This window comes from Hippocampus bargibanti, linkage group LG12, assembly GCF_051943395.1.
Source record: "Hippocampus bargibanti isolate YZ-2025 linkage group LG12, ASM5194339v1, whole genome shotgun sequence".
Classification (NCBI taxonomy): domain Eukaryota; kingdom Metazoa; phylum Chordata; class Actinopteri; order Syngnathiformes; family Syngnathidae; genus Hippocampus; species Hippocampus bargibanti.
In genome coordinates this window covers 14632521-14659335 of record NC_142745.1, presented here as the reverse complement: position 1 = coordinate 14659335, position 26815 = coordinate 14632521, and the positions used below count along the sequence as shown (strand labels likewise).

Below are 26815 nucleotides of genomic sequence, written 5' to 3'. Positions count from 1 at the left end.
TTCACTCTAGCAATGAGACTCGAGTCGGGTATTGATTTCAGATGCCAGAATGAATGGATGACACTTCATTGCATCAATTTAATTAAAACGGCTGCAAATGGAATTTGCCACGGGGCAAATGATAACTTGTGATTGCCTTTCATTTATACACAACAGTAAATCAGACCTAATCCAAAATGAAATGTTGTTCATTTGTATCTGTTTGTCTCCAATTGGAAATGTGTTAAATTTCCCAGCAGCACAATCCGATTAATTAATGAAACAAATTGCGGAATGGCGCTCTACGTCATATCTTCAATTCCCGAATAAATTTGTGAATGGCAGTGAATGACTTAATCATCACATTTTATTATGAATTGGACGGGAAAAATAAATAAATAAAAGACACATCATTAGTTTTACTGTTACTACTCAACCCTTTGTTTATTACTGTTCGATTATTATAGTACAGTATGAATACAAAATGGTAGCATTATGTTATATACAGTAAAGTCTCGTTATATCGATATTCAAGGGAGTCCGAAAAAAATATCGATATAACCGGGACTATCGATATATCCGACCCTGTTTGCATGTAATTTTCTCCGTGCGTGCATAGAAATAGTATCGATATAACCGGGACTATCGATATATCCGATATCGATATAACGAGACTTTACTGTAATAATAATAATAATAATAATAATAATAATAATAATAATAATAATAATCATAATAACCAACGGGACCGTTTCTCTCTGACGAGGGAAGGAGGTAGTCCTTCCCTCTCTCATTGATTGTCACAGCTCAGCAGCATCTGCATGGATGAAGAAGTAGGAGGGGTAGGAGGACTAGGAGGAGGGGTGGGTACTGCACAACTTCAATGTGAACCCCTCCTCCTGCTCGTTGATGTCCAATGAGCGAAGGGTGCCGGGAAATACAGCAGTGGAATGACGCCGGTGCCTTGTCACAGTGATGGAAAATTGTTCGTGTCAGTGTTTTTAAAGTGTTTCTTCATAGCAGATTTTTTTTTTGAAATACAACACAACACCGGAGACGTGTGGACAATGTTTTTAAGCCGTTGATTTTTGGGGAGGGGGGCATTTTTCATTGATTCGTGTCTTTTCATCCTTTATTCCAGGTAAGACAAATCTCCAAGGCTCCTCACCTCATTACGGGCACAATGAGACAGAATTAGGAAGTCGTTATAAAAGATTACGCTGTACTCTGTATGACTGGAACTTTTGCTGCATGGGATGGTGGCGGGGTGAGGAGTTGAGTAGGTGGTGCGGGGGTGTGGCGTCGCCTTATAGTCCTGCCTGCTGCAGTGTAATGTTACATAACAAAAACATGTGTGTGAGTGAGACAATGCTGATTTTTAATCAATTCTACTTCATGAAGGAAGAGTTTACTCTAATGTCCATTTACACATGGTTAGGGTTAGGGCTTAGGCAGTTTGGGTGAGGGTTAAGGGGTTAGGTTTAGACTTAAGGTTAGGGTTTAAGGTTTTGGGTTAGTGGTCAAGTTTAGGGGTTAGGTCTTAGGGGTTATGGTTAGGGGGTTATGGTTAGGGGTTCGGTATAGGGTCAGGGGGATAGTGTTAGGGAGTTAGTGTTTAGCCTGCGGGGTTATGGTTAGGGGTTAGGCTTAAGGGTTTGGGGTTAGGGATTATGGTTAGGCGTTAGGTTTAGGGTCAGGAGGATAGTATCAGGGAGTTAGGGTTTCGGCTGAGGGATTATGGTTAGGTTTAAGGTTTTGGGGTTAGGGGTTATGGTTAGGGTGAGGTTTAGGAGTTAGGGCTTATTTTAGGATGAGGGGATAGGGGTTATGGTAAGTGGTTATGGTTAGGGGTTAGGGTCAGGGTTAGGGGGTTAGTGGTTAGCGTCATTGTTATGGTTTTGGTTAGCAGTTAGGGTTTGGGTTTCGTTTTCGGGTTAAGGGGTTTGCGGTTAGAGTTAGGGTTAAGGTTTGCGTTCGCGGTTAGGGTTTGGGTTGGGGGTTTGGGTTAGGGGTTTGGGTTTCAGGTTAGGGGGTTACCGGTTAGGGTTAGGTTTTCCACAGCGGTTTTGATTATTTAAAGAAAAAAAACTTGCAAAGTCAACGCTAATATCCTGTTAATATATCTTTGTTGACTTTCATACTATATTAGCCCTTGTCATGTCAAAAAGTCATGTTTTGTATTTAAATATACTATGTGTGTAATTTAAATATGTGTGTAATTCTTACCACCGATCAGTGGAATGCAGCATTCCCGATAATAATAATAATAATAATAATAATAATAATAATAATAATAATAATAATAATAATAATAATAATAATACATTTCATTCATAAGTGCCTTTCAAAACTCTCAATGTCACTCTACAGCCACAGGATACGTTTTTCTGTGGGTGAGCAGTGGCAGCCACATGTTCACAACTTTGTATGTGCATGTGTGTGCACGCGCATTTAATGAGGATATCCTCTTGGCACAACGAGGAATCATCAAGAAGTGTTGCGCTGCAGCGCATTACGTAACAGCCACTAAACAATCACCCTGAATTGAGTATCAAAATGAACAAAGTGCAGACATAAAACACAATATGAGTTTTGCAATTAACTTGAGAAAATAAGGGAACGTGAGATCTTCGTCATCTTTTTATACTATAATTATATTAAGTTAATGATAAACTGATTGATACATCTACATTTATAGCATTAAGTATAACTTACTAAACAATAAAAATGGATGATTGTTGTATGTTAATAGTTAGCTGACTTCATCTAGAATTTATGTTCCATTACTACGAAGACTCCCGGTTGAAGAAGCTCACAAGATGGCCCACGATGCTGCTTGATGGTTCATGAAATGACATTGTGCAATGCAGCCTGTAAAGTTTTCTCAGGACCAGACATACATTTCTGAAGCGAATTATTATTGAACAATGGTGTCTTATTGTACATATAACATCCGACTTACGACCGGCACAACTTACGACCTTCCGTACTTACGGCCATGACCGCCAGACCCAATTTTTTTTATTTCAATTCTATGCCTGCCACAGCAATGTACTAACATACGACAATTTTGGCCAGCCAGACAGCATCTCATTCTCGCACAGCAATCAACCGCGTGATGGCACCGCAGGGAGGAGTGTCCACCGACGCCGGTGATCAGTGACTTTACTCCTACCACTCAAACTTGACATAACATGACAATGCAACATTCAATCAATGCTTTTCCTCTTAGTCCCGGCCTGAGACCTCACAACAATGTCCTTGTCTTTCTCTTGTCCCCCGTACTTAAGCTGTATAGCTCTCCCAAGTCCAGGTAGAGACAGAATGAAAGAGATCATCATGGCATAGTTCGGAGGACTTTTTTGGCCCAAGTGCCTCACAGCTGCTCACTGTGTCGCTCCCCTGCATTGCACCACAGAGGGTGCAGTCTTTTTTATACATCCTGCAGCTTTGCCGCACACAAATACACTTGTACACACACATGCACGAACACACACCTTCTGCCTATCTTGAGCATCTGGAGCTGTGCCACTTGTTCTCTGACCATTGTGTACATGCCGAAGGTGGAGATATGGCCAGGATTCTTCACTTCTAAGCTTCCTCCCCAAAGAATGCATTGCACTGAGCTCATTCGGGAATTGAAAATATGACGTAGAGCGCCATTCCTAAAATCTAATGTTAAGCAGATTCTTTCCTTACAGACAGTGTAGGTGTTCAAATACCTGACATGTTTTGGCGACAACTTCCGCCTTTGAAGGCGGAAGTGGTCGATATCAAGTAGACAGGATGAACATAGTACAACCATTCCTAAAATCCTGGTTTCGTTCCCACGTTCCAAAAACATGCATGGCAGGCTATTAGAACACTCCAAATTGTCCCTAGGTCTAAGTGTGAGTGTGGATGGTTCTTTGTCTCTGTATGCCCTGTGATTGGCTGGCAACCAATTCAGGGTGTCCCCCGCCAAGTCCCCGGCCAAGTGCCTGCACCCCCCGTGACCCTAATGAGGATATAGCCAATGGCTAATGGAAAATGGATTGACGGTTCAGTAAATTGTCTAAATTGTCCATGAGACCTAACTGAGAAATGTTTCTCAGCTCTTAGATGCCTTGGACATGACTGACAACCAGTCCAATCCTGTTTCTATGGACAAAAGTCAACTGAGGTGCTCATTTTTTGATTGATGTGAATGTTAGTCTGAATATCTGTTGATCTATATGTGCTTTGCGATTGACCGCCGTCTCAGGGTATACAACTACAATTCATCTGTAATCAACTCCAGTTGACCCCATGACCCTAACAAAGGACTATAGCAGGGGTGGGAAAACTTTTTGACTCGCGGGCCCCAATGGGTTCTAAAATTTGACAGAGGGCAGACTATACTAAAGCATTAAATGCAGTGTGTGCAAACCTCATAGCACAGTAAGAACACTATCACCCAATTTATTAACTGTCTTTCAAATGTGAAAAATGACCCTTATCAGTTAATAAACTTGTCTCAAGGAATATGCAAGATATGGCATTTACATACCATTTTGCAGGGTGGAGGAAATGTAAATAGATTAAAATGACATACGCACTGTGACTTATAAAGATTGCGTCTGTTTTTAATAAGTTTCGGTCGAAGGTGCAAAGTTAAAGAAATCAACATTTATTGAAAAATACAATCACTTTCAACATTCAAAACATATTATTACACAACGAAATACTCAAGCTCAATAATATCTACTCGTGTTAAACTCCACAACATCATGGATGGATTGTCCTGACCACGCGCTCTACAAACTCGCCACGGACGCCCTCGTTCCACTTGCATCGTTGCAAAGCACACAAACAGGCTGTATTAAATATCCTACCAGCAGCTGAAATTTGCATACTCAAGATGACAGCCAATCAGAAGCCTGCTTTTTGCTTCGGTTATAAGGTCGGCGTTATAAGGTCGTGCATTTGCATATCATTTAGTGCCCCAGAAGAAAGATTCCAAAGAAGCTAATAAAATTTATGACGCTACAAAACGTAAACGTACATTATCTTGTGACTGTAAAGTGTACTTGAGAGTTTTGAAAGGCGCTTAGTTTGCTCGTATCAGAGAACGCAACGCAAACATTGCATTACGGACTATCGACAACTGGAGTAAAATCTTTCGCAAGGGGTATTTAACGTAAATTAAGCAAGGGACTATTTGTGGCAGGTACATCCTTAATTAAAAAAAAATCCTTTATACTTTGCAACAATGGTTTATTTGCGATTACTCTTATTGTGTTTCAAGTTCTTTTGACTTCAAGACGGCGCCGTGAGAGTGGCTGGCTTTCCAGCAGCTCCTGTGTTTTGCTTTTCTACTTTCATTTCTTTCATAACTTTGCTGCTGTGAAATGTAAATTTCTCCACTGCGAGACTAATAAAGGCAAATCCAATCCAATCCAATCCAACTTGTGAAAAGTTGCCTGCCCTGCTGTGCGCTAACTGTGTCATGAGTTTCAGATACTGTTTTTACTATAATTTGGACAAGTTCGGCGGGCGGGATTAAAAAACCTTACGGGCCATATGTGGCCCGCGGGCCGCAGTTTGCCCATGAGTGGTCTATAGAAAATGCACACTTTTAAGGACTTTGTATGGCAACTTCCTATTTACATTTTTGCATAGGCTGCTGACCACTCAGGAAGAAAAAGCCACTGCACATCCTCCGCTGTGACGCATTTTCGCACAATTGGGGAAAGTGTGGCAAATTTACAAAATCCATCAACTTAATGTGTTCATCCTTTAATTGGCAAACTGTGGCCTATGGAATATCATTGCATGGCATTATTGATCCTCTCAAAATGAGTGACAATACTGTGAACGGCATTCCAATGAGGCCGGGTGTAAAAGTGAGGTAAAGGAGGAGTAGGTGAGTGTATGTGTATGTGTATGTGTGTGAGGAGGATGCTGGGTATTGGAGGAGGTACAGGAGGAAGAAGGGTGGGGGGGGGGGTGTTGCTGCAGTGGAGCCAAGTGCGAGAGGAGACTGCAGTCTCGGCTTTACGGAAAGAATCGGACTATGTTGGTGAGCGAGTGAAGCCAACACTGGTGGGAACAGGAGTGAAGGGGGGGCGTGTACCAAAAACCAAGATCATTTTTTAACTGGTGAGTCGGCTTTACAAATGCATGTTTCATTATAATATCGAATCAACTCGAAGTGTGTGGAGATGCATTTCCCAATGAGCTTTTATTTCAACCAGACCATCCAAGTTATGGAAGTTAAAGCCGTCCATTTATGATGCCACCTCCTATCTTTCGAATCCCTCAGTTTTACTGCGACCAATGCTTGCACGTGTCAAATAAAATAAGAAACTTTAATTAGAATGCACATACGTACATTTCTGTTGCAGTTGTAATGGGCAGCATGACAAATGCCGTTCCTTGGATTGGCTAGCTGGCTCGCTCGGGGAATGTGGGCAATTGGCTCGCTGAAGGCTGACAGGCACTTTCAGGATTGCTTAGCAACAAAAAAAAGAATGGCCAGCGGACGGACGGCGGCGTGGGCAAACCGTTATCACATGCTTGTCAATAACTGGTGAGCAGAAAACCGCCATTGAAATGGTCTGGTCAATTAAAGTCCTTGAGATAAAGTTAAGGTTAAAAAAGTTAATAAATACTAATGAAGCAGCACTTATATCATAGGAAAAAACAAATATGTGCAGTTTTCTGGACTGGATTAAACTGTTCTTATTTCTGATTGGATACTTGTGGATCATGACATGACATTACCTTAAGATGACTTAGCTGCAGTGGCGGGCAGTGAATTTCATCGCTACACCTTCAGTCGTGCTATGTCGGAATCAATCCAGACTGAAAAAAGTGTGGTGTGATTTACTTCAAGTCCACTAGAGGGTCACATTAGCCAGGATATAACTGTCTGACCTTTCTTAATGATGTCCATTTTTTCTTGAAAAGTCCGTCTTGAAAATGGCTTTAACAGGAAATCGGCAACCGAATCCATTTCTTCTCCTCCTTCAGCCATTTTGGGTTGACAAAACTGCTATTAAATCAACACAATATATTTACTTATGCAGCTCGGTACCGATACAGTGTGCTAGCTCTGGCCAGTATGCGCTTGTTACTAGCGGCTTGTGATCAGAGTAGTTTTCGCAAAGTATCATTGGCTAGTGACTAACCAATCATAGTTAGAGAAAACTCTGACGTTGACCAGCGCCTTCCAGAAGGCGCTGGTTCCCCTTTTAGGTTGCCAACTGGAAAGCTGATTGGTTAGAGCAAGTTTGATCGACACATCCCCCCTCTACATATCACAGTCATCTCCATTACATTTCTAATGTGAGCCCCCTATCCCCCTACACACACACACACACACACACACACACACACACACACACACACACACACACACACACACACACACACACACACACACACACACACACACACACACACACACGACAATAACCTGAGACGACAGAGAATGCGGAAGTACTCATTCAGCAGATCTGATTTTTTGGTCGTTTTAATGGCGTTCAATGTCAAAATGCTTTATAGCTCCAAATGTGCACTAGTGCATTTTTTTCTCTTTCCCCGAGGCTGATTTGGGGCATTATTCAGACGCAGGATAACTACCAAATGTTGCATTAAAGTCAATCTGACTGCAGTAAATAAATAATAGATATATAGATATATAGATGAATAAATAGATATACAGTGAGACCTCAATTTACGAACTTAATTAGTTCCCAGACAGAGTGTGTAAGTGTGTATCTCGAAAAAAAAATTCCCATAGGAAACCATTAAAATGGGAATAATCCGTTCCCAGGTTTCCATAAAATATACTTTTAAACTAAATAAGCCTTAAAACTACACACAACCTACCTTATCCTATGCATAATAAATGTGCTATGATATTGTAATTAAATAAATATATTGCATTGTATCATAAAGTCACGTTATTTACATTTCTGATAGTCATTGATGACTTGATGGAATGGCGTTGGAGGTCGAAGGTCAAAGGGACTTGCTGTTTGGAAAGAGAGGCACATTACATGAGGACTGTCATTAAAGAAATAAACTGTGCTGTAAAATAAAGCTGTATTTACCTTTTTGATGGTCATTGATGGCTTATGGAAGGAGAGTCACAGAAGGACTGCTGGTAACTTAACCTCTGGTGTGGCTTCTCTTTGCTTCTTTGGAGACTCCTCATCCTTTTTGCTGATTAAAAACCTCTTAATTGACACCTGTTGCTTTCTGACTTGTAAGGTGTTACGAGGCTGAGGCATCACATTATGTGATGATTGTCATAGCCAGTCTTTTCTGGATGGAACTGTTCGGTAAAAGCCTGCACATCATTCCACTTTTGCCAACATTGCCTTCTCCTCCTCGCCCTCAGATGTTTTCGAACCATCCGTTACGGGCTTTAAAATCATGAATAAGCGCCGAACTTCCAGGTTGGCGCATGGCGATATCGGCGTGAATTAGCCGTGCTTTCTCGCATAAAATAGCTTTACTCACGCTGTCGCCGGATAGCTGCTTTTCGTGAATCCAAATTAACAGAAGTTTTTCAACTTCTTCGATTGCCCGAGACCGTCGCTTTAAGAGCATGGAAACACCTTTTTCAACAGACGCACCTTTGATAGCTTCTTTGTTGCGAAGGATGGTAGCGATGGTGGACTTAGCATAGCCGCGCTCAGTCGCTAAATCACACAAACGCACACGTCGTTCGTGTTTTTCAATTATCTCCTTCTTCTCAGCGACTGTGATTTTATTGTGTTTCTTCTTGGGCTGAACACGAGCCTGTGGTGGGGTTTTTTTCGGTGCCATAATCGTAAAAGTATAAGCAAAAAGCTGCAAGGAGGCGATGGACGTGTGCATTCAATGAGAGTGGGTGTGCAAAGTAGCGTCGGCTGGAGCACTGTTCGGTTGCCGAAGATCACTCCGCCAGAGCCGAAGGTCGTGTGCTTTCGTGTTCTTCCGCAGAAGATTATGTACAGTAAAGTCTCGTTATATCGATATCGGATATATCGATAGTCCCGGTTATATCGATACTATTTCTATGCACGCACGGAGAAAATTACATGCAAACAGGGTCGGATATATCGATAGTCCCAGTTATATTGATATTTTTTCGGACTCCCTTGAATATCGATATAACGAGACTTTACTGTATTTATGTATACACACTTCCACCGAAGTGTGTAATATGAAAATAGTTCTTATTATGAGGCTTAATATTCATAAATTTGACGTTCGTATGATGAAAAGTTCGTATTATAAGGCGTTCGTAAGTTGAGGTCTCACTGTAGATAGATGGATAGATGAATAAGTAAATTAATTAAAAAAATATATATGTGAATAAATAGCCAGCTAGCTAGCTAGCCATAAAGCCAAATAGCAAGATAGATAGCTATCTAACGAGCTATAAATAAATAAATAAATAAATAAATAAATAAATAAATACATAGCTGGATAGCTAGCCGTAAAGCCAGATAGCAAGATAGATAGATAGATAGCTAACTAGCGATTAATAAATAAATAATGAATAAAATAAATAAATAGCTAGCTAGCTTGCCATATCGACAGACAGATCAATCAATAGATACATTGATATTTCTTGTCTCGTGGTTATTTTTGCCTGCTTTGTTGCCCAGGGACGCTGAGCCTCTGGCAATGAAGTTCAATCTATTCAGGAGGCAACAGCCGGTGGCCCCTGCCGAGCCCACCGGAGCCACCACCACGGCGAGCGTGGCTCCGTCCCCAGCCGCCATCTCCACGGTGGCCGAAAGCTCTGGCAACAACACGGAAATCAGCAAGAATGATATGTTTGAGGAGATCAAGAGCAAGTTCTTGAATGAAATCGACAAAATCCCATGTGAGTGACGGCCATGTTTTTTTGGGTCAATTTTGTTATGTGACGTTGTTTGATCTGACATTTTATTTATCCTGCTAGTACCCTCGTGGGCCCTGATCGCCATTGCTGTGGTGGCCGCGTTGCTGGTACTTACCTGCTGCTTCTGCATCATCAAAAAGTGCTGCTGCAAGAAGAAGAAAAACAAGAAAGGCAAGAAGGGCAAGGATGGTTTTAACATGAAGAACATGGAGGGCGGTGAGGTATGACTCCTCCTGATGCCTTCCTCAACCTTAACTCAGTCACAACCACAACCACAAAACCTAAACAAACCCTTAAAACACGTCTGTGTAAGTCGTACAGGAGTTGTCCATCGATGAAAAGGTTTCTTCAGCCGTCATCTGTACTTCTTTGAAGGTGTTGGACGTTTCGCTTCTTATCCAAGATAATAATACATTTAATTTACAAGCGCCTTTCTGAACACTCAAGGACACTTTACAACAAAGACAACACACAAAACAGTAAAATCATGCATAAAGCAATAAATAATAAAACAGCATAATAAATTAGACCATGTAAGCAAGTTTAAAGAGGTGGGTTTTCAGGTGAGATTTGAAAGTAGGAAGGGAGTCAATGTTGCGGATGTTGGGTGGAAGTGAGTTCCAGTCTTACTGGTAGTATCGGCCCTATATATATATATATATATCCCTAATGTCCAGACATGGCGGCGCCGGACACTGCTATGATAGGTCACTACTCTCAGGTTGGGGGGAGCAGAGGACCACTCCCTGCGGCCCCGCCGATTGTTCCTACATTCCTGACTAACGACTAGCCTGATTGCCCCACTCCCTCCGGTATCACCTCATCAGCATTACTAATTACCTCCCTTTCAAACCATCTAAGTTCTTTCGCTAAGATTTTAACCTCATTGTCGTCAAATGAGTGGTTGCTTGCTTTTAAGTGCATATGTACTGCCGATTGAGGCCCACTAGTATTATCCCTGCGAAGACTTTATCAACATCGCAGGTGCCGCCATGTCTGGACATTAGGCATATATATATATATATATATATATATATATATGGGACGGATACTACCAGTAAGACTTTAGTTTGCTGAAGAAGCATCTTGAATAAGAAGCGAAACGTCCTCCACCTTCAAAGAAGTACAGATGACGGCTGAAGAAACCTTTTCATCGAAACCCTTAAAATCAAAGCCAGGGTGTCACCTTGAGCATCTGACAGTTCCTACCACAAAGAGAAATCACTGTGCTGGACCTACTCTCCTCACCTGATTTGATCCCATGTGATTTTTTTCCATTCCCAACCTCACAGAGGTCATCATGGCCACCCTTTATGATGACCTGGATAAGCACATATGGCCACAGCTAGCACACTGTATCTGTAGTGAGCATTTTTGTGTCGATTTAATAGCGGTTTTGTCAACCCACAATGGCTCAAGGAGAAGAAATGCATTTGATTGCAGATATACTGTTAAAGCCATTTTCAAGACATACTTTTCAAAAATAGATGGACATCATTCATTAAGAAAGCTCCGAAGCTAGCACAAATAGCAAATAATATTGCAATTTTATGAGATTATCATGAATCCACACGTTCGTAGTAAAAATTCAAATCGTTTAATGACAGTATTTATTTTTAAGTATTTGAATTTAAGTTATTTCCTTGCCAACGATATCCCCTGGTGGACGTGTGGTAAATCACACCACACGCACAGCTGTGCAGTGATTCAGACATAGCACCACTGAAGGCCTAGGAGTGACATGCACGCCCGCCACTTATTTACCCTAATGACAAAATTATTCTTAATCTCCAAAATATTAGTTTATGTTTTCAGTCATTAACCGTTTTTCTTCTCCATTTGTACCCCCTGCATTTGACCTTACTTTTAGCCAATGTTGTACTTGTTCAAACATACTCCTTGTCGTGAAAAATGAGATGCTTTGTTTCAACTCATGAGTGGGTGACAGCACATGTTCCATTTGCTAGCTATATGTTGGCTATCTATTAGATATCTACTAGCTGGCTAGCTAGCTTTCAATCTATTTAGCTAACTATTAGCCATCTACTAGCTGGCTAGGTAGCTTTCTATCTATTTAGCTTTCTATTATTTATATAGCTATCGATGTGGCTAGCTATACAGCTACCTACCTGTTGGTTATCTATTAGCTATATACTAGCTGGCTAGCTTGCTTTCTCTCTCATTAGCTTTCTCTCTAATTAGTTTTCTATTAGCTAAATAGCTATTTGGGTGGGTAGCTATCTAGCTAGCTATCTGTTTGCTATCTATGAGCTATCTACTGGCTGGCTAGCTTTCTCTCAACTTAGCTTTCCATTAGTTAGTATATAGCTAGCTGGGTGGTGAGCTATCTAGCTAGCTATCTTTTGGCTATCTATTAGCTATCTACTAACTGGCTAGCTAGCTTTCTATCTATTTACTTCCGGGTTGAGTGAACGCTGGCGTGTGTGGCTGCCGCTGCTCACAGAAAAACATATCCTGTGACTGTCAAGTGACCTTGAGAGTTTTGAAAGGCGCTTAGAAATGAAATGTATTATTATTATTTGATAAATGAAAAGCATTCTTGTTGATTCATCTGCACTCTAATCGACTGACACCCACATAGACTGATTGTGGCTCTTTAATTAAAGCAATTTATTAGCATCAGTGAAGGTCCTACCAAAGTGTTTCATTTTGTGGAGCAACTGCGACAACGACCACTCTTCTCTTTCTCTTATGCTGTCCTGTGAGATGAATCTCTTCCTTTATCTGCTTTCCTTCCTGTTTTTGTGGCGATGTGTCTACCTTGTGTTTCTTGACCGTGGTGGACCGCCGTTCTACGGTAGGTGGATTGGCTGTAGGCAGGGTTGGCGGGTTCTCTGGAATGGCTTCTTTATCTCTCCCCTCCCATTTAATACCTTGGAAAGTCATGATCTGCGCTGTGAAGAAGTCTACCCGTATAACATACCTGTCAACCGGCCGTATTTGGCCGTATTCTGTACAATTTTTAGATGTGTACGGCATATAGGAAAATTTGTACGGGAAATTTGTTAAATATCATTTGAAGATATTTTTGATTCAGTTTTCGTCTTTAAATATTAGCAGTAATGTTAATGATAACAAATATCGCCACCAAGAAAATAAGTCCGTGCGAAAAGTCTCGAGAAGAAACAAAGGTTCTGAGAAGATAAGTACCGGTCAAGTGGAATTGTATTTTGAAATCAGTTAAATTAAACATTTACCGTGTTTTTCCCGCCATATTATCATTCATATTATACATTATAAGAAATACAAGAAATCCCCTTCGAAACCAGCTTGTCAAAAGTGTTGCGATTGACCACTGTGACCACATTCTCATAAGTCCTGTTAGGACTATATGAATAGTGTGACTAAAAGTCTATATGCCTGCCTTACAGCAATGCAGACAGTGGAAGAGCAGCAAAATTCCGGTTAGGCATCTTTTTCCAAAAAAGGTGCCTAACCGGACTTTCTCCTCAGCATTAAACACTTGATGAGGAACATAGCCTTCTTCTTCCACCATCTTGAGGAATGATCCGTTGTAAGCTTCAGCACTTGATTATTGCTCGAAATATTTTGTCACTTGAAAATGTAACATGTAAACATGAATACTTTTAACTTTATAAAACTGCGCAATGAAATATTACACGCGCGTATGTTTTTTTTTTCAGCTAAGTAACGAAAATTGGAGCCGTTAGTAAGGTCACAGTGTCTCGCAGGTTGACAGGTATGATCTAATGTAATGATAAGGACCACAGGGGGACAATCTAACACAATTAATCAATGCATGTGCTACAAGGAATGATATAATACAACATCAGATAATTTTAGCGTCCTGAACGGGGGTCTCTGGAGAGTGATGGAATGCTCATGATTACGCGCATGCGTATCCTCCACTGCTGGCTTCCCCTTGTCCTGCTCTAGCATGTCAGAAACGCTCAAATGAAAGGACACAGTTAGTCAAAAAAAAAAAAAAAATTCTGTGTTGATATGTGTTTGATTAATTAATTAGCAATGGACTCGAAGTGTCTAAATAGCATGCTAGTAAATTATGGGGAAGCCCAGTGCTTTGAGCTCCGTCATTCTTTGTCATTTGATATTTGTCACCTCTTCACCACAGAAACCACAGGATGACGACGATGAGGAGGGAGAAACCGGGCTCACGGAAGAGGAGAAGGAGGAAGAGGAAAAGGAGCAAGAAAAACTGGGCAAACTCCAATATTCCATTGACTATGACTTTGAAAACACAAAGGTTCGTGATTCCACCTTGAAGGACAACCGACACCATTTTTTTGTTTCTTAACTGACATCAGAAAACCGTTTTATAGCATCTAAGATACTCAAAACACGCAGGCTGATATTTTAGTCAAATGCAAAAAAAAAAACAATAAAAATCACTTAGTGTCCTAAAACTACTTCAAAATGACCTCAGAAAATTTCCGTTTCAGAAGGTCCCGCCTCCTTATTCGTGACGTCACGCCAGGACGTCTTGCCTTGCTCGAGAATCAAAGCAATGGCTTCAGATTCGGAGAAGATGCTTTCTTGTTACTCATGCAGTTATGAATATGATTCCAATGAGGTTCTGTCAATCTACTTTGGAAAATGATATGGCATATTCAATGATATGCAGAGTATGCAAATTGCCAAACGAACTCGTTTGGCAATTTGCATACTCGGCACGGCAGCCAACCAGAAGCCTGCTTCGTGCTTCGGACTTTCCCGAGCGTTATAAGGTTGTGCATTTGACTATAATTTTCCAAAGTAGATACACAGAACCTGAGTCCCAGAAGAAAGCTTCAAAAGAAGCTAACAAAATTTACGACGCTACAAAACATAGACGTACATTATACCATGACTGTAAAGTGTACTTGAGAGTTTTGAAAGGTGCTTAGAAAGAGGAATCCACGTGGCTTTAAGCAGACAACGCAACACAAACATTGCATTGTGCACGATCACAACAAACGACAACTGGAGCAAAATCTTCAGCAAGGGATATTTACCATAAATTAAGCAAGGGAGCATTTGTGCTCGGTACTTCCTTAATTTTAAAAAATCCTTTATATTTTGCAACAATGTTTTTATTTTTTTGAGATTAGTCGTTGTATTGTGTTTCAAGTTGTGCAAGCAACTTTATGGCCGGGCAGGCAACTTATCAGAGTTGTCTGCCCTAGTGTCCGCTAACTTTTTGTCATGAGTTTCAGACGCTGCTATACTCACCATTTGATGACAATGCTCAACACAAAAATTGAAATTGAATAAAGCAGTTTTTTTTCTTCTTCAGTTTTTTAGGGAGGATTCTAAAACAAAAAAAAATGAGTGATGAGTACCCAAAGAAGCTGCTGAAAGAAAAACAAATCAAAAACAAATCCTCGTTTAGTATGGAAGACGTGTTGTTCTAAACTTTGTGATATCGAAAAATGTAATTCATCTCTAGTCAGTCGAGACGCAACTTGACTGATTGTGATCCATCGGAAGGTGTCTGCAAAAACGTACCTGTGCACATCAATCAATCCGTCGGTTACGTCTTATTTCCATGCGCAGCTCACCGTCGGCATCCTTCAAGCGGCGGACCTCATGTCCATGGATTCGGGCGGGACTTCCGATCCGTACGTTCGAGTCCTTCTTCTACCTGACAAGAAGAAAAAGTTTGATACCAAAGTGCACAAGAAAACGCTCAACCCCGTCTTTAATGAGACTTTTGTCTTCAAGGTAAGTCTCGAAAAGCCTCTAAAATGAGTGCAACAGCCCTCTTTTTAACTCATTCACAAATTTATTCCGTAGTGACTTAGAGCACAATTCTCAAATTTATTCGGGTTTTGTTTTTTCATGCAAGGGGGCCGATAAAGCGCAGACCAGACCTGTGGCAATTGTTTTTTCCCTTCCACAAGGGAGCAGCATTTCCCTTTTTTCCATGTTAGCACTTTGTTCATGCTTCAGCTGTTGTTAAAGTGCTATATAAACCAATAAGTATGTATTGCTGCCCTCATTTCAAGGTCACATAACTCCAGACCCATATTGTTTCGGAATTAACTCTTTTTTATGACGAAAGAAGAGAGTCTAAGGGTTCTAACCGCAATATTGAATGTTTATGTAGTCCTAAAAGTTTTTTTTTGTTCTTTCGACTTCAAGACGACGCTGCGAGAGTGGCTGCCTTTCCAGCAGCTCCTGTATTTTGTTTTTCTACTTTGATTCCTTTCATAACGTTGCTGCTGTGAAATGTAAGTCTCTCCACCACGAGACTAATAATGGTAAATTCAATCCAATCCAATCCAAAACTCATTATTCTGTGGGTCCTGGAATTCGAGTGACAATGACTAAAACCCTGGCACTAAAGTAGACACATTTTGCACGTCTGGCATTAAATGAGTTGATATTTTCACTGGTTTGCTGCAGGTATAGTGAGCCCTTGGCTTATGAACTTAATTGGTTCCCAGACAGAGTGTGTAAGGCGAAAAGTGTGTATCCCAATTTTTTTCCCCATAGGAAACCGTTAAAATGAGAATAATCCATTCCCAGGTCTCCATAGAATATAATCATCAACTAAATAATCCTTAAAACTACACACAACATACCTTATTCTATGTATAATAAATGTGCTATTGTATTGTAAGGAAAGAAATACACTGCACTGTATAATAGTCACTTTATTTACATTTGTGATGGTCGTTGATGGCTCTTAATTTACACTTGTTGCTTTCTGACTTGTAAGGTCTTACGAAACTGAGGCATGTAGATGATTCTCATAGCCACAGTCTTTTCTGGATGGAACTGTTCAATAAAAGCCTGCACATCATTCCACTTTGCAAATAAAATCCTGTGTGTTGAGGACCTCATTATGGTCAGCAACAAGCTCCTCGATGTCATCTGCATCCACTTCGCGTCCCATGTTCTGTCCAATGGAAACAATGTCATCCAAAACAACAGAGTCATGAGGATCAAGTCCCTCTCAAGGATGCACACAAATTATTCCATGCTGCTTTCAAGGATCGAAGGGTAACATCATGCCAAGCCTTTTCTATCAGCTGAACACAATGATACACATTGAAATGGAATTAGCATATCCGCTAAGCGGCTAAATCAGACAAACGCACACCTCGTTCGTGTCTCTCAATGATGTCCTTCTTCTCCTCGACTGTAATTTTGTTTTGTGTCTTCTTTGGCTGAACACGAGCCTATGGTGTCTTTTTCGGTCCCAAAAAAGCAAGTGTCTGTAAAAAACTCCTTGGAGGCGATCGACGTCTCTCCCTCTCTCTCTCTCTCTCTCTCTCTCTCTCTCTCTCTCTCTCTCTCTCTCTCTCTCTCTCTCTCTCTCTCTCTCTCGCTCTGGATTGACATGTGCATTCAGAGAAAGGGGGTGTGGAAAGGCAGGCCGGCTGGGGCGCTGTTCGGTCATGTGCTTTGGTGTTCTTCCGCAGAAGATTACTCCACCGGGGCGTGTGTATCGCGAAAAGTAGTGCATAATCCAAGGTTTAATTTTCATAAATTTAATGTTCGTAAACCGAAAAGTTCAGAAGGCAAGGCGTTCGTAAACCGAGGCCCCACTGTATTCTGGCTTCCTCTCACTTTCCTAAAACGTACATTAAGTTTATGGAAGACTCTAAATTGCCCAAAGGTGTTAATGTGAGTGTGAAATGTTGCTTGCTTGTCTCATGATTTCACGGCTGTCAGTCAAATTTATCATATTAAAACACTGACTACTATGATAACGTCTTCCTTGGCAAGAGCGGACATTTACGATTTGAGCAAGAGGTCTGAAATGGTTTCTGAAGTCGATTATTTTGTTCATCACGCCAGGTACCCTACGAAGAGCTCGGTGGGAAAACTCTAGCGTTGTCCGTTTTTGACTACGACCGCTTCTCCAAGCACGACGTCATCGGTGAGGTCAAGCTGCCCATGAACACCATTGACCTCGGGCGACCCATCGAGGAATGGCGAGACTTGGAGAGCGCCGATCAAGAGGAGGTATCGCAAACCGAAATGATGTCATATTATTGTAACTGTTTGACGTTAACGTCACTTTGATGGGAGACATATTTTGCCTAAAATGATACTCCCACATCTGTAACACTGGATTTGAATATATCCGGCAAGGAAGGCGTTTCTACAACATGTACATGCCAAGTCTAGTTTTTCTTAGCATCACAACGGGGTGGGCTAGGAAATGGGGCGTGAGCGAAAGCTTTGGAACTAGTTGAGCAGTTGCTGGTTGCCAAAAAATCCAGTCTCTCTCCATATAGACACATATTTTCATGGGTAGGAGGATGACTTCATCGCCAAATTGCTTTTTTAGATTATTTTTAAACTACCGTCTTTTCCGTTGTATAAGGCGCACCCACCAATGAATGGTGTATTTTTACACTTTTTCCATATATAAGGTGCTCCGGAATATAAGGCGTACCCCCCATGAATGGTGTATTTTCAACCGTCTTCCATTATTAAGGCACACCGGAATATAAGGCAGACCCCCCAATGAATGTTGTATTTTCAAACTTTTTCCATTTATAAGGCGCACCGAAGTATAAGGCGCATCCCCCAATGAATGTTGTATTTTCAACCTTTTTCGATAAATAAGGTACACCGGAGTATAAGGCGCAACCCCAACTAATGGTGTGTTTTCAAACTTTTCCATAAATAAGGCGCACTGGAGTATTAGGCGCACCCCCAATGAATGGTGTGTTTTCAACCTTTTTCCATAAATAAGGCGCAACGGAGTAGAAGGCGCACCCCCCCAATGAATAGTGTATTTTCAAACTTTTTCCATATATATGGCGCACGTTCAATAAATAAATAAATCGTTCCAAATATTACACAGACCTCATTATAAGGGGCTTAAGTAGAGGATTGGGTTACACACTACTTTTCCTACGGCGGGGAAATGGACAGTTATTGCGAGACTTGTTGTGGCTCAATATAACTTCACATATAAGGTGCACCTGCGTATAAGGCACAGGGTCATCTTGTGATGAAAATCAAGGCTTTTGGGTGTACCTTGTACTAAGGTGCGCCTTATATATGGAAAATATACTATTTCTGTCAAACCAGTATTTTTGATCATTAAATCTCTTTGACATTGAAGTATTCGCATCGCGGATTAGAGACTTGAAATGAATTAGTTGACCTGTCAAGAGAGAAGCAGCACAGCCTGTCTTCGAAATGCCTGAAGACATGATTCTTAAATCATTGATTAATTATTCTTAATTAAACCTCAATCTTCAAGCATGACCATTTTGTCATCTGTGATTGTTCAGCCTGAGAAACTTGGCGACATCTGCATCTCCCTGCGCTACGTCCCCACTGCCGGGAAGCTCACCGTCTGCATCCTGGAGGCCAAGAACTTGAAGAAGATGGATGCCTGTGGATTATCCGGTAGGAAGACATTTGATCCCAAAGTGTCATCACAGAGGCTTCAAGCATGGTTTTAAGTTTGGGTTATGGTTTAGGCTTTAAATCCGTGCATTTAGCCGCAATTAAGACTGCACTAGTGCTCCATGTGATAATGTTTTGTGACGCCACTACGAAAACAACTCTGTTTGCCTCACTTCTCTGTACCTGAACATGATGGATGTTGTGCCAGTTCAACTTTCAAGATCTCTCAATTTGAAAGTGGACAATAACTAATTTATATTCCCGTCTTGTGTAGACCCATATGTGAAGATTCAGATGCTGCAAGGTGGCAAGCGTCTGAAGAAGAAGAAAACAACGGTGAAGAAGAACACCCTCAACCCATACTACAATGAATCCTTCAGCTTTGAAATTCCATTGGAACAGATGCAGGTAGGGTCAATATCCAACTGGATCCTTGCACAATTATTTTATTAATACGAGTGGGTAGATAGTAGATAGCAGTGGCGGGCCGTGGATTTCATCGCTGGGCCTTCAGTAGTACTACTGTTATCTTATTTCTGATTGGATACTTGTGGATCATGTGACATTACCATAAGATGACTTCGCTGTAGTGGCAGACCATGGAATTCACCGCTAGGCCTTCAGTAGTACAACTGTTGTCTTATTTCTGATTGGATACTTTAGATCATGTGACATTACATTAAGTTGACTTAGCTGCAGTGGCGGACCATGGATTTCATCGCTAGGCCTTCAGTAGTGCTACGTCTGAATCAATCCAGACTGAAAAAGTGTGGTGTGTTTTACTACAAGTCCACAAGTGGATACCAATAGCCAGGACATAACTGAGTGACCTTTCAGAATCAGAATCAGAATCAGAATCATCTTTATTGCCAAGTATGTAGGACACACAAGGAATTTGTTTCCGGTAGAACACGCTGCACTAGTATCGTTGTCAAAAAAACTGCTAAGTGGCACTATACAGTTCCATTTTGGCTACTGTTGAAAGAGTTCAAAGAGTTAATGGCTTGGGGGAAGAAGCTGTTTAAATGTCTGCTGGATTTGGTGCGCATGGATCGGTAGCGCCTGCCTGAGGGGAGTAGCTGGAAAAGGTGGTGGGCAGGGTGCGGCGGGTCCAGTAGGATTTTCCGCGCCCTAGTTTGGATTCTTGCAGTGTGCAAGTCCTCTAGAGTGGGTAGGGCGGTGCCAATGATTTTTTCCGCCGTCCTAACTGTCCGTTGAAGTCGGATTTTGTCCATTTTTGTGGCGGCCCCGAACCAAACGGTGATGGAAGAACACAGGATGGATTCGATGACAGCCGTGTAGAAATGTTGCAGCACCTCCTGTGGCAGGCCATGCTTCTTTAGCAGCCTCAGGAAGTACATTCTCTGTTGGGCCTTTTTCAGGATAGAGTTGGTGTTGACCTCCCACTTCATGTCCTGGGAGACTGTGATTCCCAGGAACTTGAAGGTCTCAACGGTTGACACCAGGCAGTTGGATAGTGTGAGGGGTAGCTGTGGTGATGGATGTTTCCTGAAGTCCACCATCATCTCAACTGTCTTGAGCGTGTTCAGCTCCAGGTTGTGACGGCTGCACCAGAGCTCCAGCTGCTCCACTTGTTGTCGGTACGCAGACTCGTCGCCGTCTTTGATGAGACCGATGACCGTGGTGTCGTCTGCGAACTTTATGAATTTGACAGCTGGGTGCGTTGAGGTGCAGTCGTTCGTGTAGAGAGAGAAGAGCAATGGCGAGAGGACGCATCCCTGCGGGGCTCCAGTGCTCGTGGTTCGTGTTGTGGATGATATATTTCCCAGTCTGACCTTTTGTGTCCGTCCTGTCAGGAAGCTGAGGGTCCACTGGCAGATCGTGGGGGACACACCAAGCTGGAGAAGTTTGGGGATGAGGAGTTCTGGGATGATGGTATTGAACGCAGAGCTGTAGTCCACAAACAGGATCCTTGCGTAGGTTCCTGTGTTGTCAAGGTGGTCGAGGATGTGGTGCAGTCCGATGTTGACTGCATCCTCCACAGACCTGTTTGCCCGGTAGGCAAACTGAAGAGGATCTAGCAGAGGTCCGGTGATGTTCTTTAGGTGGTTCAGCACGAGGCGTTCAAAGGACTTCATGACCACAGACTTCTTAATGATGTCCATTTTTTCTTGAAAAGACCGTCTTAAAAATGGTAAATCTCCAGCCAAATCCATTTCTTCGTTGTCTCCAACCAAATCCTTCAGCCATTGCAGGTTGACAAAACTGCTATGAAATCAACACAAATATATTTGCCTAGGCAGCTCGCTACCGATACAGTGTGCTGGCTCTGGCCAGTATGCTCGTGTCACTAGCGGCTTGTGATCATAGCAGTTTTCGCAAACTGTGATTGGCGAGTGACGAGCCAATCATTTGCGAAAACAATGACGTTGATTAGTGCCTTCAAGAAGGCGTTGGCACTTTTTGGTGGCCAACTCGAAATCTGATTTGTTAGAGCAATGTCACGTTCCGGCGGCGACAGTGGCAGCTGGCGAGCAGGAACGTGTGGTATAGGCGGTGGATCGTAGAGCAGGACAGAGGCGTGGGTACCGGCAAAGGATTTATTAACATAAAGCGCGGGTCCGAAAATACGCGGACCCGGTAAAAACTCGTGAAACAAACTCAAAATGACAACTGACAATGTTAGTGGGTGAGTGGCGGCAATCCACCCAACCACACTAACCAAGAAAATAAAGTGGCACACGGGGGTGCAAAACAACCTACGACGCGGTGCAAACAACAAACGCGTTCGTGGCTAAAATCATTCCTCGGGCGAAGCAAATAATGTACTGGTAACAAGTTCCACGTACTAGCTTGGCATAAGGCGAAGTATCTTCCGACGCTGGGTGGATGCCAGCGTCGGGTTTAAATGTCCACAGTTAATGAGGAGGGAATTGACAGCAGCTGGCGAGCGGCGGGAACGGAGGCCCCGCCCCGCTGTCAACTGGCTCATGACAAGCAACTGTTTGATTGACACATTTGATGCAACAGGGCCTGAAAAACTGATTGTGAAGGCATTTCCAGGTCGATTTCCTGCCCTGGCAAAAAAAGATGGCTGAAATGTGATTGGTTAAAAGCTTAAAGGACAACTGACACCATTTTTTTTCCTAACTGACATCAGAAAAACGTTTTATTGCATCTAAAATACCCAAAACACGCAGGCTGATATTTTTTGTCAAATGCAAAACACTAATACAAATGACTTAAAGTGTCCCAGAACTACTTCAAAATGATCTCAGAAAGTTTCAGTTTCAGAAAGTCCCCCCCCCCCCCCCTCGTTCGTGACGTCACGCCAGGACGTCTTGCCTTGCTCGAGAATCAAAACAATGGCTTCAGATTCGGAGAAGATGCTTTCTTGTTCCTTATCCAGTTATGAATATGATTCGAATAGTTCTGAAGAGGAAAGCATAAATGTTTGCAATCGATTAAAGAAGTCCTTCCGTCTCATTTTGAGGTGTCTGGACTCCAATGTAGCGCCCAGAAAATGCACAAGATGGCGCCCAAGCTCTATTGGAAATGGGCTGATTTGTCTGCTGGGAATTTGTGTCAACTATTATCAAATAGTAGTCTTGGTGCAACACACAATGATTCCCCATCGCATTATTTATGTTTCTTCTAATTTCAACATCAACACGGATCAACACGAAGTTTACAGACCAAACAAATTACCCAAAATGCATTGTGTGTCGCTTTCTTGGTCAGGGGCGTTCCAGACGTGATGTCACATCAGGCATCTTCATCAACTCGAAAACAAGCCTTCCTTGATATTCAGCGCGAGTCTTAAAATGTAAAATATAGCTGTATGCCGTGGAATCTTTGTAAAATACGCTCAGTAGAAGTCATTTGAAGTGATTTTACAAATTATGGACACAACTTGTCAGGAGACGTCAGTTGTCTTTTAAATACAAAAATACACATATGGAAGCAGCGCAACAGTGGAAAAGTCATGACAGGAAGCTGAAAGACACGTTGGAATTATTTCATAAGAATTCATGGATAAAACATAATTAACATCAGTCTGTGATTCAGATAGTTTTAGGCCAGCCGAGAAGGCTTTGGACCGCCACTGGTAGATAGTGACCCAAAGTATGCCTTATAGACCGGAAAATACGGTAGTTGTGTGCCGAGTGTTTTTGTGACACAACAGATTTATAACGATTGCAGAAAATCCTTGTGGCTGTCACGGTGTTCGACTACGACAAGATCGGCAAGAACGATGCCATCGGGAAGATCTTTGTGGGAAGTAAGGCCACCGGGCTGGGTCTCAAGCACTGGTCCGACATGCTGGCCAACCCGCGCCGCCCCATCGCCCAGTGGCATGCTTTGCAACCAGAGGAGGACATCGACGGTCAGCTAGCCTCTTTAGCGGCCAAGAAGTAATAATTGAAGGCCTTCATTCAATTCCAGAAACTTTGCATGACTTATCGCGGCTTGTCATGAAACCTGCTCAGCAAAAACTCATTAAACTAGATGCCGTTTAGGTTGCAAAGAATCCCATATTGCATATTAGTGTCTGCTTCTGGAGTGACCTGACTGGACTTGATTTCATATCAAGATACTTCTTGACTGAAGTCTGAGTGGGATTAAAGTTAGAGTTTATTTTGTAGAGCATGATTTCACCACGGCTTTGAACACCAAAAGTATCCTGGCATCAACTTGCAATTAGGAGTGAGAGAAGGATTTTCAGTTCTGCACTAGTATTGTGCTATTCACGTCACTAATGTGACTTGTCTGTTTATGCATATCGACTGATAAGAAGGCAGTTGGAGATCTGTCTTTCGCTTTAAGTAAACATCAACGAGAAGTAGGCGGGGTGACGCTGATGTTGTGCCAACTATAATGACCGCATGGATGTGAAACCACACTCTCCTTAAAGCAAGCATGAAGAGAATGAATCAAGACCGTTTCAAATTAGATGTTTTGTTCATATTTGGGTTTCAGTTGGTATTAGATGGTAAGAGATTGGATATGGCAGCTACCGGTATGTCTCAAATGTCTGCTTGTGGGCAATTTCCCAATCTTTGATTTTTACCACGCACACAAATGTTGCTCAAAATGTTTAGCATTTGGATTTCGGGGTCAAATGACATGGCCATTTATCTATCTATCTATCTATCTATCTATCTATCTATCTATCTATCTATCTATCTATCTATCTATCTATCTATCTATCTATCTATCTATCTATCTATCTATCTATCTATCTATCTATCTATCTATCTATCTATCTATCTATCTATCTATCTATCTATCTATCTATCTATCTATCTATCTATCTATCTATCTATCTATCTATCTATCTATGTGAAATGTAAATTTCTCCACTGTGAGACTAATAAAGGCATATCCAATCCTATCTATCTATCTATCTATCTATCTATCTATCTATCTATCTATCTATCTATCTATCTATCTATCTATCTATCTATCTATCTATCTATCTATCTATCTATCTATCTATCTATCTATCTATCTATCTATCTATCTATCTACCTACCTACCTACCTACCTACCTACCTACCTACCCAACCCACCCACCTCTGTCTGTCTGTCTATTTATTCATTTGCTTTCTTGCTAGCTAGCAGCTAGCTGGCTATCTATCTAGCTAGATAGCTATCTAGATAGCTATCTTGTTTATTTATTCATTCAATTGTGTATTTATTTATTCATTCAATTGTGTATAGATTTATTAGTTTGTTTATGTATTTATTCGTTTCTTTATGTTATTTGTTTGTTTATTTGTCGATTTATTACTTAGGTTTTTGATCCCATTTGACAACAGTATATATATGTTTTAATGTTAATCTTGTTTTATAGGGGATAAAGTTGTTTATAGGGGATAAAGACTGTGCTCCTGTGAATGAAGACTGTTGAATGCTCTCTGCGCTTATTTGGTGTATAAATAATTGTTAAAATGTTAATACTACATTATCACGGATGGGTTTATGAACCCAAATATGACATTTTGCAATGTACATTTGCTATAAAGTTTACTAATTTGATTCCTGATTACGACAGGTAAGTCAATTTGTTTTATGCAACTATTCAGTATGATTCAGTCTGGTATGGCAATAAATAGTTTGAAGCAAGCGTTTGGAGTCTTTTTTTAACATTGACATTTGCCAAAATATTGCTTGTTCTGAATTCGCCATGACTAAGTTCTTGCAACTCAAATTGAACAGGTAAGTCGAAGTAGTAACTAGGTAGTAACTTCCTTGTCATTTTACAGTGTCAACACTTTGTGGAGTTACAACTGTTGGATAATGCAATTATCTATATTTTTGGAAGTACAGTAAAGTCTCGTTATATCGATATTCAAGGGAGTCCGAAAAAATATCGATATAACCGGGACTATCGATATATCCGACCCTGTTTGCATGTAATTTTCTCTGTGCGTGCATAGAAATAGTATCGATATAACCGGGACTATCGATATATCTGATATCGATATAACGAGACTTTACTGTAATTTTGTTTTCAGTAGTAATTCAAACATTTCTTCCCTTCCAAAGTTTAAAGGTTTTGAGACGTGTCCACTGTCCAGGCCCTTTCTATTTCAGCCTATAGAAAAAAAGTGACAAAATGAAGCAAGCCTTAAAATGTTTTGTTGTCACAGAAATGCTCTCCTCGTCAAAAGCCAAAGAGCTCAATTACACAAAGAGAAACAAAAACAATACAGTGGGACCTCGGCTTACGAACTTAATTGGTTCCAGGACAGAGTGTGTAAGGTGAAAAGTGTGTATCCCAAAAATTCATTTCCCATAGGAAACCATTAAAATGAGAATAATCCATTCCCAGGTCCCCATAAAACATAATTTTCTACTTTCTAATTTTCTAAGCCTTGAAACTACACAAAATATACATTATTTTATGTATAATAAATGTGCTATAGTATTATGATTAAAGAAATCAGAATCAGAATCAGAATCAGAATCATCTTTATTGCCAAGTATGTAGAACACACAAGGAATTTGTTTCCGGTAGAACACGCTGCACTAGTATCGTCGTCAAAATAAACTGCTAAATGGCACTATACAGTTCCATTTTGGCTACTGTTACAATAAAGTCATTTTATTTACCTTTGTGATGGTCGTTAATGGCTTGATGGAATGGAGTGTCTGGTTTCCTAAGCATTAAACACTTGATGAGGAACCAAGGCTTCTTTCACCATCTTGAGGAATGATCCCTTGCATGTGCTTTCTCTGTGATAATTGTATCCAGTTCTTCATCAATTGTGTTCTGTTTAGCTGGGTTGATAACTTTTTGCATCAATTGTACAGATGACTTGTGCGGGTTATTTGTGGAGCCTGATTGATGGGATATTTTAACCTTGCAGTCTACACTCTGCCTTTGAACTATCAAAGTTGAAACTGTCTCCCTGTCGTCTGTCTCTTTAATGTTTAAACCTTCCTACAGTCTGCTTTTGAACTATCAAAGTTGAAATGGGTCCAAATTTCACTGTTTTCTATCCATTTTCTCACCATTTCACTTGTTTTTATTCACTTTTTTTTTTTTTTTGTTTCAAGCTCTGTCCTCTCCCTTTCGTGTGTGTGTGTTTTCTCACTCTCTACCTGTCTGCCTGTCTCTTTAATGTCGCCCCCCCCCCCCAC

The 26815-nt window shown here is 41.2% G+C and overlaps 1 protein-coding gene across 3 annotated transcripts; it reads left to right on the top strand.

Annotated features, from left to right (window-relative positions):
- The first annotated feature begins 917 nt into the window (after positions 1-917).
- Positions 918-25295, top strand: LOC148890619 (synaptotagmin-2-like). 3 transcript variants are annotated; one of them, XM_089009532.1, is made up of 9 exons: positions 918-1120; positions 9606-9826; positions 9905-10065; positions 13959-14090; positions 15380-15547; positions 17633-17800; positions 19087-19204; positions 19479-19612; positions 23369-25295. In XM_089009532.1, exons 2-9 carry the CDS (start codon positions 9625-9627, stop codon positions 23582-23584), a joined length of 1299 nt encoding a protein of 432 aa, XP_088865658.1. In that variant the 5' UTR covers positions 918-1120; positions 9606-9624; the 3' UTR covers positions 23585-25295. The 3 variants fall into 3 exon arrangements, with proteins under 3 accessions (XP_088865658.1, XP_088865659.1, XP_088865657.1); XM_089009533.1 differs by lacking the exon at positions 918-1120 and adding an exon at positions 5963-6099 and having other exon boundaries at positions 13968-14090; XM_089009531.1 differs by lacking the exon at positions 918-1120 and adding an exon at positions 5963-6099.
- Positions 25296-26815: the final 1520 nt, after the last annotated feature.